This window comes from Cajanus cajan, chromosome 10, assembly GCF_000230855.2.
Source record: "Cajanus cajan strain Asha chromosome 10, NIPB_CcT2T_4, whole genome shotgun sequence".
In the NCBI taxonomy this organism is placed as follows: Eukaryota; Viridiplantae; Streptophyta; class Magnoliopsida; order Fabales; family Fabaceae; genus Cajanus; species Cajanus cajan.
Window position 1 is genome coordinate 33,093,669 of NC_138526.1, and position 12,388 is coordinate 33,106,056.

Below are 12,388 nucleotides of genomic sequence, written 5' to 3' on the forward strand. Positions count from 1 at the left end.
TATATTTTAAGGCTCGCGGATACATAATAGACTAATTATTTTATATTGATATAGGCTATTATTTGTTGTGTCAATAACATATTTTAATGACAAATTGTGATGATGTCATGTTTGCCAAAATTAATTAGTACAAAAAAAATTGATTAAAAACCAAATTTAGTTAATAAGTAAGACTTTTAAATAATTTCCAAAATTAAAGTACTAACATTTCTCCATGATCTTTTTTCCTTCTCTAGAACAAACCCATTGATTGTGGGTACTTGTGACACGTTCCACTTGTCACCACATACAACATCCTCACCCATGCTCATACACACTTGTCACCAAATCGTGCAAATCGCAGCCACGCATCACAAATTCACAACACCCTTTGGATCATATAAATACAAATCCAACGAATTTCACCACCTTGTTCAAAATCTTCATTCACAATATCATGGCCAAGAGCAAAGATGACATAAAGTATGGAACAGCACAAGCAAGGCTTTCCGAAGATGAAGCATTGAGAGTGGCGTACAAGCATGGCACGCCACTCGAAGCAGGAAAAATTGCTGAATCTGAACCAGTTGACATGTTTGCAAGTGCACACAATGTTCCAAAGAGCCATGGTCACACAACAACAATGGGTTCAAACACTAGTGGCCATAATGATCATAATGATAATCAATCTCAGTTGCAACGTGACCAACAAGAATTCACTACTGGGCCACCTCGATTGCCCCAGAAGGGGCACCCTCCAACAATGGGTCATAAGTCTTAAAATTTTAGGGCATATGATGATGATTGTGTAGACAACCTTATGAAGTATGTGCACTTCTTAGGTTTGTTTTTGTCTACTCTTGTGTTGTTAATTTCTTGTGTTATGGTTTTCCCTAATATGAGTCATGACATGACTTATCTTGTATACCTAAGTTTTTCTTCACCCCACTTTTCCTAATAAAGTAGAAAATTTGTTTAGAAATTAATGTTGCCATCTTTTCAAGGGGTTGAAAAATGAAACGAAACCACATGGTCCCTCTCATCTCCTAATTTTGACTCAATTTCGGTTAGATTCCATATTTTAATATAATTATTATTTTAGCCTATTTGTATAAGCTAAATATTTAATATATAACTAAAATTTATCATAAATTATAAATATAAATAAATGTTATAATTTTTTTAACTATATTATTGATATATATTATATTTAAATATAAATATATTATATTTTTTTAACTATATTATCTGTATGAAGATATTATTTACAAAGTATTTTCATGACTACGAAGTATTTATATGACCTTATCGATACACTAATCTCCATGTATCTTATGGACTAATCTCCATAACTAGACTAATGAGTTTTTCTCTCCTAATCACTTTTTTTTTCTCCTTCTAAATACAGTGTTGGGTTTCCTTTGCTTAAGGATATGTTTTGAGGTGTATGAAGCCAGCATTATTTGCTTACGATAAGCTTCGAAACATACATTTTGTGTTAAGTTTGGCTACATTTCTTTTAATAGAAATTTTTGTTTTTAATTACATTGTTCGTGCATGTGGTGAAGCAATAATGGGAACCAGCTCTGTTACCTTCACTTCAGCATTCATGGGTCTGTCTTCAATGTTCTCATCACCAACAGTCTGAATGACATGCAATTATTCCTTTGAGAGATGACATGCATTTAAGTTTGTTCCATACTTCTGAACAGTGGATGGGAGTTTTATGAAGTTATTAGGTATTATGAGATGATGTTACAGTTTAGGCTGTTGATTACTGTTTTAAGTCTGGTTACGCGAGGGTCGGTCGAACCTTCTTTTGTGATTGGGAAGTCCTTCAAATGGAAGCATACCCTCCACCAATTGTTTTTACTTTTTACTCTATTGTTTGAGTGGGCTCATTAGCTTATATAATACTCTATTATAAAAGTGTCAAGGAAAACTAAACATTAATAATAATAATAACCTATAATAATATATAAAAAATTTAAATATTTAATCATTTTTAAATTATTTTTATGAAATAAAATATAGAGAGAAAATTATTTAATCCCCTAATAATAATCTATAACAATATATAAAATTAAATTTTTTTTAATCATTTTCATGCATATATTTTAAGACAATTTTATTCTTTATGTATTATGATAATTATACATAGTAGATAATAACTTTATAATTTTACTTAATTAACTTAAATAAAAATTATTATTTTTAAAAATAAACTATATTTTGTAACTTCTACATTCTATAATACTAACAAAACCAAAACATAGAGTACTTTTTTTAATAATAATAATAATAATAAATGCATTTTGTTGGAAGATGTCCTGTAGCCATCCGATAAACCTAAGAAGTGGTGATAAAAAAAAGTTATAAAAAAATTAACTGAAGTTATAATTAACTAGTTTCATAATAATTGGTTATTTAAAAATATTATAAAAATTAATCATATATTAAGTGATTATTAGCTATAACTAAATTAACTATAATTAACCAATTTTTATAATAACTAGTTATTTTAAAAAATAATTATAAAAATTAATCATATTTTAAGTGATTATTAACTATAACTATTTTTTTTTGTAACTATTCTTTTATAACCGATTTTAGTTTATTATTTCAAAATCAGTTATATATCGTAACCGGTTATGACCAAAATCATTTTTACAATTTAAAAAAAATTAATTTTTAAATTAATGAACATTATAAAATTTATAATAAATAATTTTTAACATATAAATAATATTAATTTTAAATAATTTTAAATAAATATAAAAAGTATTTTAATTATTGATAATTTATTTAAAAATATTAAAATTTAATGTATAAATTAAAAATAATAAATTAGAAACACTAATTTAAAATTTTCAAAAAAAATCTTATTAAAGAAAAATAACTAAAAACATTATCGTTAGAAAATAATTTTTAAAAACACTCATTCAAAATAACTATTTTAATCTATATTATCATACTAATTAATTAGGTCAATACATCTTTTTAAGATACATATTCTATTAATGGTTTTACTCTTAATTTCCAAAACATTAGTTTCTCTTCCATAGTTTTTATTTAATTTTTTTCTCTTTGTAATTTTAATTTTCAAACATCTCATATCCTTCAAAACTCCACCCAAAACTCTTCACACTCTGTAATTGTTAATTACTCACATATTTATCTTCAAATTTGTTTTCTTTTTATACTTTACATAAAATTTACAAAGACAAGAAATACCATTTTCTGCTAGTTTATTTTACAAAGATTGTTAATATATAAAACTATTGTAAAAGTATATTAAATATAAAATTAGTCTTTTATTTTTTTCCTTTAAAACCAGTTATATAACTGTTTTAAAAATATAATCGATTATATAACCGGTTATTAAAAATTTAAAACAGGTTATTCTAAATCATAACTGGTTATGATTAAGTTATCATAACTATTTATAGATATAGTTATTAAATGGTAATGGTTAGATTATTTAAATAAATAACCTACCCATGAGCACGCACCCCTACTAAGAAACATTTATATATGTATAATAGTGGCCATAGAAGATAGTTTCTTCACGTCAGATAGTCGCAGAATTTGTTGCATTCATTTGTTTGACAAGACTTGCATGCTAACAGTATCAGAATATTTGAAATATTATGGTGTCTGCATATTCTTAGACAGTTTCACAGCGTCCTCTAGTATATAATGTCGCAAAACTCAAGATTGTTTCCGCCAATACATGGTATTTCATCTCAATGGATTACAGGTTTCAAGGGATGAGCTCTGAGTTTTGACAAATCCAGACTAGAATCCAGATCTTCATCAAGTTCACCAACAACGCTTCTGCAATGACCAAAGGGGAACCATACAGGTTTTAGGGTATAAAAGTTGTGCAACAATGTGAAATCTATATGATACACAAATTGAGAGGTGATGGAGTATAGGGACATACATGTTGTCGCCCCTGATGATGTACAGACCTAGAACTAGTTGTTGCACACCTTCCTGTAGTTGGAAACAAGAATTATGATGACATCAGGAAGATAGAAAAATTGTGCAAGACTTAAACCGTCACTTTCAAGGAAAAGTCTGCAGTTAATACAAAATTTAAATGAAGTAAAGATTCAAAATTAACAAAGAATTGATAATTACTAGTACAACAATCCAAAAGTGAACAGTGGCTTTAGAGGAAGTAAACACATCTTTACGGTCCGATGTCTTAATGGCTGTGATCAGAACTTTTTATTATAATTTCATTAATTTTTTAAAAATGTACAGATATATACAGATATATGAAGATTATCCCTCTCCACGGTCCCAACTGATTCCATCTGTTTACACCATTAGCAAAGCCACGATGGGGCATCAGGAGATGCAACCAATCAAGCAATAGACTTTGTGACCCCAAAACCAAAAGGCTTTAGTTCATTTTACTCTAATCGTTAATCTAACAGTTCCTGTTCCACTTCACATTTTTTGCACTCTAATTCCCCTTAAACATAGTCACTTGCTTTCAAGGATCCAATAATGGAGAACAAGATGGAGGATATCTATAATACAAAATAGAGGAGCACAATACAAAATAAAAAAACAGTGCTACAGCCATTGCAGAGACAGACAAATATTGCAGAAAAAATTTTCCAGATACAAGTAGAAATAATAGCATACAAATATCAATCAAATGGACAAAAATATCAGTGCAAACATTGATTATATACAAAGACAGTAAAATTTCTTCAATCAAATGAACGAAAATTTAGAACTTCTAAAGTACAAAAAAGTAGTTTGATTTTTGGGAGTTGGGATCATAGAGCCAAAGGGTTTTCGCTCAACTAGAAGGGTGAATATCTATAAACATTCTATTTTAACAAGAAATAAAAGTAAAATGACTTGGGAGGTAAAAATTGGAGATGCCATATCACAAAATTTCTAAGTTAAAGTACTTGTGATTAACATTACAAAATGATGGAAAAACTAATGATGTTACATACAAGATACAAGCTCAAGGTTAAAATGGAGAAAGACATTTGGGGATGAAGGTTATTTATGACTGCAAAGTACCTACCAAGTTCAAAACGAAGTCTTATTGTATTACTGTACGATCAGCTATACTCTGGTAAAAATGTGAGTAACACTAGTAAAAATGAGAATGTTAAAATGGATACAAAATTATACGAGAAGATATTGGTATGACGCCCATTGAGGAAAAAAAAAGACAAAAGTAGTTAAGGTGGTTTAGACATGTTCAAAGAAGGCTACTAGAGGCACTGATGAACAAAGTATATCAGATGATTTATAGCCCTGTAAAAAGGGGTAGAGGAAGACCAAAAAGAACATTGGAGGAAATTAATTAAAGGGGTCTCATGATCAATATTCAATAGCACATTTGAAAATTTGGTTTCTAACCAATCCCAATGACTTACTGTATTCCATGAAATCGACCTCTCCTAGTAAGATGAGGCTATTGATGTTGTTGGGATTACAAAACCAATTTCACAACAAATGGTCTTTCTTAATCATAGACAAATGCCTCCCAGACTCAGATGTAACTAACCAAGGTTGTTAAAATCAAGATTTTACCTAAGATTGGAAAGGAGGTAAAAACTCATAACTCGAAGATCGTAATTCGCATCGTAACATCCTACACTTCTGCCTAAAATGCTTATAATGCATATAAATAAAAAATAACATAGATAAAGAAAATAATCAATAAATCATAATATTAAACAAATTTAAACCAAAAGTTCATCATCAGAATTTTATAATAGATTAATAGAATTAAAATTTATAATTATATGTTGCGTTTTATTTAGTTTTTGAATTTACTATTATTTAGTTTATTAAATATATGTCAGTGTTATGTTTTACATAATTTATTTTATTTCTTTATTATTATAATTATTTAATTTTTTGTTATTACATTTAGTACATTATATGCTATACTAATTTCAAAAACAATTAAAAGAAATTAAACTTAATTCAAAAAAGGCCTAACAGACTTAATGGAAAAAAAAAAAAGACAAAAACTTGAAACGTTGGGCCCATTGGCCCAATTCTCTAAACCCTAATCCTTTCTTAAATTTATCCCTAGATGACTTCATGCGGAACATGGCTCAGTGTTGTCTCCTAAGGCAGGTTAGTGGTGACAGTGCAGCTTTGATATTCAGCTGCTTCAATGGCAGCAAAGAGGTTGCAAATGGAAAAGGAAATAGGATCATGTGGCGAATGAGTGTTTCTCAATTGGGGAGGAATTATATTTTTAGGTTTTGCAACATCATTGGGAATTGACAATTATACATTTTTGTGAGAAAAATCGCAATTTTGCTACGATCCTACCTCCCAGCAACCTATCTCCAATTTAGCATGGAACCCCTTCCTTGAGATGTAGAGTCGTGCGATTTAACTCGTTAAATCACGATTTTAATAACACTATAACTAACATTAAGCATAGAAGACATGGATCTTGCCTGTGACTTATGCAGAATGCCAGAATCTAATGCTGCATCCTAGCCTTGCTTGTCATCTAATAGAGAGAACAAGTAGGCAAGAGGGATATGTTTTATGTGTTCTATATTAAATATTTTAAGAACATTATAATGAAAAAGTGAGAATGTTCCTTTTAGAGGAGCCAAGCCTAAAGGCTAAATATAAATATTATATTCGTTTAAGCTATGACTCATTAATCATTGAAGGAATTTTTCTGCAGTTGCATAATTTCATCATACCTTTGTAGAATAAACTCGTTCATGGGACTCATCAAGAATTATATTTGTCGCCTGGTCAAAACCTTTGAGGACTCCCTGAACAAAGTGGGATTGTAATTAGATGTTAGTGCAATTACACTTAGTAACACACTACAAATTTTCTAGAGCTAATTTTGTTCATATACAAAAGCTCACCACTATATTTCGTCCATCATTTGTAATGACTGAAATTGTCTCTGTCAACAACCAAAAGATTCAGTAAGAAATAGCAACTACTAGCCTGATTTAAAGCATATCTCACAGAACAACAATTTGATGGAGAATTAGTTTTAAATGCTTCATTAACTTAAATAATTTCCAGAAATAAGTACAAATATAACTATGTATAGAAAACCAAACATCAAAGCAAAACATAAATATTCACAGATGGCTTACGATCTACAAGAGACTCAAGTCCAGGACCAGCTGACATCTTGCGTCTCTAGATAGCTAACACACTTGTTCTCAAACCTGTATAAACTTCACTGTCAAAACACTAATTAAAACAACACAAATGTACATTAAATCAGTTAGATCAGAAATACAATGTCACAACTCACAAATAAATCAAGCATTAGCTTCAACAGCAGGATTATACCAGTACTTTGACATAACGGTTGCATAAAAAAAATATGAACAATTATAATTAGACAGAAAAATAAAAATGTTGATGAAAGATTACTAACAAGATCTCACTCATATAACTTATTTCAATACACATCTGAAAATTTTCGGACAAACGCCACCCCTCTTATTTGAAAAAGGCAAAAATAAAACAAACCTTATCAACCCTAAAAGCACAAAATTGTAATAACATCAGAAAATGAGTACATAAAGTTGCTCTGTGTAAGATTGTTAGAAACCTAGAGTAACTCACAACAAAACATATCCCACGAACAAAGATCAACATTTAGCATATAATCCCAAGAGCAACCACTGTTGAATAACACAAAAAACGAGTCAACAAGTTGGTTCAGGACAAGTAAGTGTAAGATCATCAGAAACCTATAATGCCAGAGTTACAATTCATTGTTAATAAAATCCTCAGTTAATCCCGTAATATAATCAATGTAATTGTAACGAGCATAAGGCTAAGGAGGGGAACCATCCCTCAAAAGCCGGCCCAAGAGGTTGGAGAACCTCCCGCCTTATAAGGACTCCCTGGTAAGGAGACCTCCCCGATGTGGGACTTGTTACATTACCACCCCCTTCGAAAGCCAGCGTCCTCGATGGCTGCACTCCACGGTACTTAACTCATCGGTACTTCACTCGGAACTCTCGTCCGGTCAGAACCCTCCGATGGTCAGAACCCTCCGTGGGTAGCCCTTCTCGATTTGGCTGGCTCTCAACGAGAGCACCATTGTAATTGTAACGAGCATAAGGCTAAGGAGGGGAACCATCCCTCAAAAGCCGGCCCAAGAGGTTGGAGAACCTCCCGCCTTATAAGGACTCCCTGGTAAGGAGACCTCCCCGATGTGGGACTTGTTACATTACCACCCCCTTCGAAAGCCAGCGTCCTCGATGGCTGCACTCCACGGTACTTAACTCATCGGTACTTCACTCGGAACTCTCGTCCGGTCAGAACCCTCCGATGGTCAGAACCCTCCGTGGGTAGCCCTTCTCGATTTGGCTGGCTCTCAACGAGAGCACCATTGTAACGAGCATAAGGCTAAGGAGGGGAACCATCCCTCAAAAGCCGGCCCAAGAGGTTGGAGAACCTCCCGCCTTATAAGGACTCCCTGGTAAGGAGACCTCCCCGATGTGGGACTTGTTACAGTAAACCTAACATTTTCGGTTAACCCTATCAAAATTGTACAACAGCAGGAACATAATGAAGATGTTCTTCTATTATCTTTTCTCTAATTTCTCACACTATCCCCCTGACCCCAATTAGTGAAAAACCAGTCTCATAAGTATTGATGCAACACCAAACCCTATTACTCAAAACTTTTTTTTTTTGGATAGATAATCTTGCAATCAAACAACGAAAACAGGTTGTTGTTTTCTTAATTATGGTCAGAAATGGGTTGTAGTTTGACGTAGAACTCGAAGCTTACCTTTCGAAGAACAAGGGTGGATCGCAGAGGGTAGACGCTGCAACGAGGAAGAGGAACGTAACCCAGTTCAGTAATTCGAGGGTTTAGGACCAATGCCTAATTCTTCTTTTAACAAAACGCGAGATGTCTCTATACTAATGAGATACAAAACAAATATTCATTTATGTAATGAAAAAAATATCGAATTCTTTTTTTTTTTTTAATATAGAATTCTATTTTCCATACACCAAATTTAAACCTCAAATCAAGAAAATTTGATGAAATAACATCAGTTGCAACTGAAATATTCATTTTGTGTACCGTGTAGAGTAGTCATTATTTTTAATTGTAAATATTTTATATTAATATTATAATTATAAAAGAAAATTAAAGTCTCAAGTCAAAAAAAATGTGACATTTTTATTTTTAATTATGAATAGAAAAAACATGGTTGAAAAGGAATATCTTATTAAAAGTGATCAGCTAAATCTTTCGATGAATACTAGTTATAAAAAAATACTTCATACAATAGTTATAGTTTAAAAAATAAATAAAATTTTCAATTATGAAAAAGTGACATTTTTTAATCCTTTGTGCTTTTTAACTTGATTTGTTTCTTAAAGTTATAAAAATTGTGTTTAATATGAAAAATGTTATGCAAGTCTTGATTTTAAATAATGATTTTAGGTTTTAAGTAACAAAATAGCTTTTAAATTATGTATAATTTACGATTTTCAAAAAGCATTTGTGATAAAATTGACTCTACTATTAGACGGTTTTATGGGGAATAATCATTGTCATTGGGGTAATCGGGATATAACTACTTTTCATAAAGTTCAAGAGGTCTAGGAGTTCATCCAGCTCGTTTTGTCAACAATTTTTTACCTAGCAAGCATATATGAAACTTTATGCATGAGAAAGAGATTTGGGTTTGTATGTTTGGCGCTCAATACTTGAAAGGAGTCTCCATTCTTCAAGCAAATATTGTTCAAGGTGTCTCATATACTCGAAATTCTACCACCAAAGTCATGGATCATATCAAGCTTGGTTTCAAACTCGATTGGAAAAAAAAAAAGTCTTTAGTATGATAAATGGGTGATAAATGGCTAGATAATGATTACCTTTGTCATCTTGCCCCTATTGTGCATATTAAATACACTGTTGTTTGTATTTGTGACTTACACATTTATGGGTCTTGGAACTATAATATATTAACTACTAGGATTCCTAATGAAGTAAAAAAGGAACTCATGAACCGCATATTGATTGAATATTGATTGAATGTGTGGAGGATATCATCTTTTGGGTCATTCTTTGAATGATATCTACTCATCAAACTCTATCATTAAATGATTTTCTGCTGAGAAACCATCATTCATCTCTCATTTGACAAACTAGTCTTAGGTCTAGAAAATTAATCACTCGAGAATATCCTTCACTTTTTATGATGTAACTTACATGGTAGTTTATCCATTAACAACTTTAAAATCTTTAAACATTTTTATGGCTTACCTGACATGGGAAGTTACCATTTATCAACAAAAATTAATCTATGAACTTATCGATGAGAAACTTACCTACAAATGCATTCGTGGGAAGTTACTTGTGGATTATTTTGTATAAAATCAATAAAAAAAACTTCTTTTTATCCCATTGTAGGAATCATAATATACCGGATATATTGCAAAATCACATGATAATAATATTATATATTTAATTTTGTATAACACATAAAAATAAAAATAAAATTTAATTAATAACACTTCAACGTCATAAATTTAAAAACAACAATATTAAGTTCTGTACTATCCGTACCGTTATGCCGAGCTTGAGCTCGACATCACAGCGCGGAGTGACCTCGGACACGCGCTAGGCGACATCGGCTCGCTATCCAAGTAGATCATAACTGATCTCAAGGGATCTCGCTCCAGACGAGATTCATCATCTAATCTTATCATATCTTATCTCAGGCCCAGGGCCCAAAGCAACCCTAATTCACACTAAGGTACGTGCATTACTTATACGAGACTGATACTCCCACAAACACTAACTTTAGCATCGGAGTCTCTTTTGCAGGTACCACTCCCATCTTGGAACACAAGCGTACCAGTGAAGGAGGCTCACCAATCTTACCTGGCGGATCAGCTCCACAGCATATTTCCGGTAAGAACATTTGGCGCCCACCGTGGGGCCGATCAAGACAGCTCTTATCGGCCACGCTTATGGTATTCACCAGAAGCCATAGCAGACACGCAACAGACGACGCAAACCACTCAACTACCATGGACAACGAAGCCACATTGAGGAGACTGATCGACCAGGTTGAACAGATGCGGCAGCAACACGACGCTGATCTGCGAAACATGCGTGCCCAGCACGAAACCGACCTAGCTGCGATGAGGACTGCCAATGAAGCAGATCTAGCGGCGTTACGCGCTGAAAACGAGCGAATTCGCGCCCAGCTCCCTCGGCGCCCCTCTGATCATCCTCGTGAGGCGAGCAACCTCCATGAGGAAGAAGGGCACTCGGTCTCTCAGCCCCGAACTGCGACTAGGGCACCGACTCCACGACCTGCCACGCATCGGTCTCATGTTCCGACGAACAAATCGGTCCATGAAGTCAGCAAAGCCCCAACTCATGTCACAGGGGGTCAAGCAACCTTCCGCCATCATCCCTTTGTGGACGGCATCATGGAGACACCCCTCCCTCAGGGGTGGAAGCCTCTCCACCTCGATCGCTATGATGGCACGACGGACCCCGATGAGCACATCGACCTATATACCACACAGGTAAACCTCTACACCAATAACGATGCTATTCTGTGTAGGGTTTTTCTGACCTCGCTCAAAAGGGTCGCGCTCAACTGGTACACCCAGCTACCTGCCGAGTCAATCGACAGCTTCAGCACTCTGGTCAGGCGGTTCACAATGCAGTATGCAACGAGCCGATCTCACCACATCACTTCGACCGCCCTGGCCAGCCTCAGACAGAACGACGACGAGCCACTTCGGGCGTTCATGGAGCGATTTGCAGCCACCTCGGTTAAGATCAAAAATATGAACCCCGAGGTCACCCTGCATGCCATGCTCATGGCACTCAAGCCCGGGCCCTTCGTCGACAGCCTATGCCGTGAGACCCCTCACGATATGGACAAGCTCCGAGCTCGCGCTGCTAGGTACATCCAGATGGAGGAGCATGTCGAGTTCCGCAAGGCAATTCGCGACAAACCACAAGGAAAGCAAGACCAAGGTCAGGCCACGAACATTTAAAGTTGGTGACCTTGTTTGGCGATTATGGGGAGAAGCAAGAACAGACCCCTCCAAAGGAAAATTTGGAACTTGGAATTTCATCCACCTCAAATTTTATTTCTCTTAACTTGTAAATTCAGGGGATGTACTCTTTTTCCTCCTCAGCCTTTTTTCCCACTAAAGAAAAGGGTTTTTGGCCAAGGAAGGTTTTAACGAGGCACCCCTCAGAAATAAATCAACAAAGCAACTTCATTCCCATACATTTTCGATATTGGCACATTAACCATGACGACTAACCAAGGTCGAGTTCGAACCTTGAGATCATATTTTCTTAACCAAGGTCGAGTTCGAACCTTGATATGCCAAGGTCGAGTCCGAACCTTGAAAT

General features: G+C 34.0%; 2 protein-coding genes across 6 annotated transcripts; one reads left to right on the top strand and one right to left on the bottom strand.

Annotated features, from left to right (window-relative positions):
* Positions 1 to 396: 396 nt before the first annotated feature.
* On the top strand, positions 397 to 961 carry SMP1 (seed maturation protein). The gene has a single exon (XM_020377829.3). It carries the CDS (start codon positions 437 to 439, stop codon positions 758 to 760), a length of 324 nt encoding a protein of 107 aa, XP_020233418.1. The 5' UTR covers positions 397 to 436; the 3' UTR covers positions 761 to 961.
* Positions 962 to 3,555: 2,594 nt separating this feature from the next.
* Positions 3,556 to 8,923, bottom strand: LSM8 (Small nuclear ribonucleoprotein family protein). 5 transcript variants are annotated; one of them, XM_020377831.3, is made up of 7 exons: positions 8,774 to 8,908; positions 7,594 to 7,652; positions 7,113 to 7,187; positions 6,873 to 6,913; positions 6,699 to 6,773; positions 3,926 to 3,978; positions 3,556 to 3,816 (listed from the first exon to the last, which is right to left on the bottom strand). In XM_020377831.3, the coding sequence occupies exons 3-7, from the start codon at positions 7,147 to 7,149 to the stop codon at positions 3,726 to 3,728; spliced, it is 297 nt and encodes a 98-aa protein (XP_020233420.1). In that variant the 5' UTR covers positions 7,150 to 7,187; positions 7,594 to 7,652; positions 8,774 to 8,908; the 3' UTR covers positions 3,556 to 3,725. The 5 variants fall into 5 exon arrangements, with proteins under 5 accessions (XP_020233420.1, XP_020233419.1, XP_020233421.1 ...); XM_020377830.3 differs by lacking the exon at positions 7,594 to 7,652 and having other exon boundaries at positions 8,774 to 8,923; XM_020377832.3 differs by lacking the exon at positions 7,594 to 7,652 and having other exon boundaries at positions 7,113 to 7,196; positions 8,774 to 8,910.
* Between the last annotated feature and the right edge of the window lie 3,465 nt (positions 8,924 to 12,388).

Excerpts from the sequence above, each read along its gene's own strand:
- SMP1 (XM_020377829.3), top strand. The coding sequence starts at position 437 with ATGGCCAAGAGCAAAGATGACATAAAGTATGGAACAGCACAAGCAAGG.
- LSM8 (XM_020377830.3), bottom strand. The coding sequence starts at position 7,149 with ATGTCAGCTGGTCCTGGACTTGAGTCTCTTGTAGATC. Across the intron at positions 6,914-7,112 it reads ACTTGAGTCTCTTGTAGATC|AGACAATTTCAGTCATTACA; the intron begins GTAAGCCATCTG and ends GGTTGTTGACAG. Across the intron at positions 6,774-6,872 it reads ATGATGGACGAAATATAGTG|GGAGTCCTCAAAGGTTTTGA; the intron begins GTGAGCTTTTGT and ends CACTTTGTTCAG.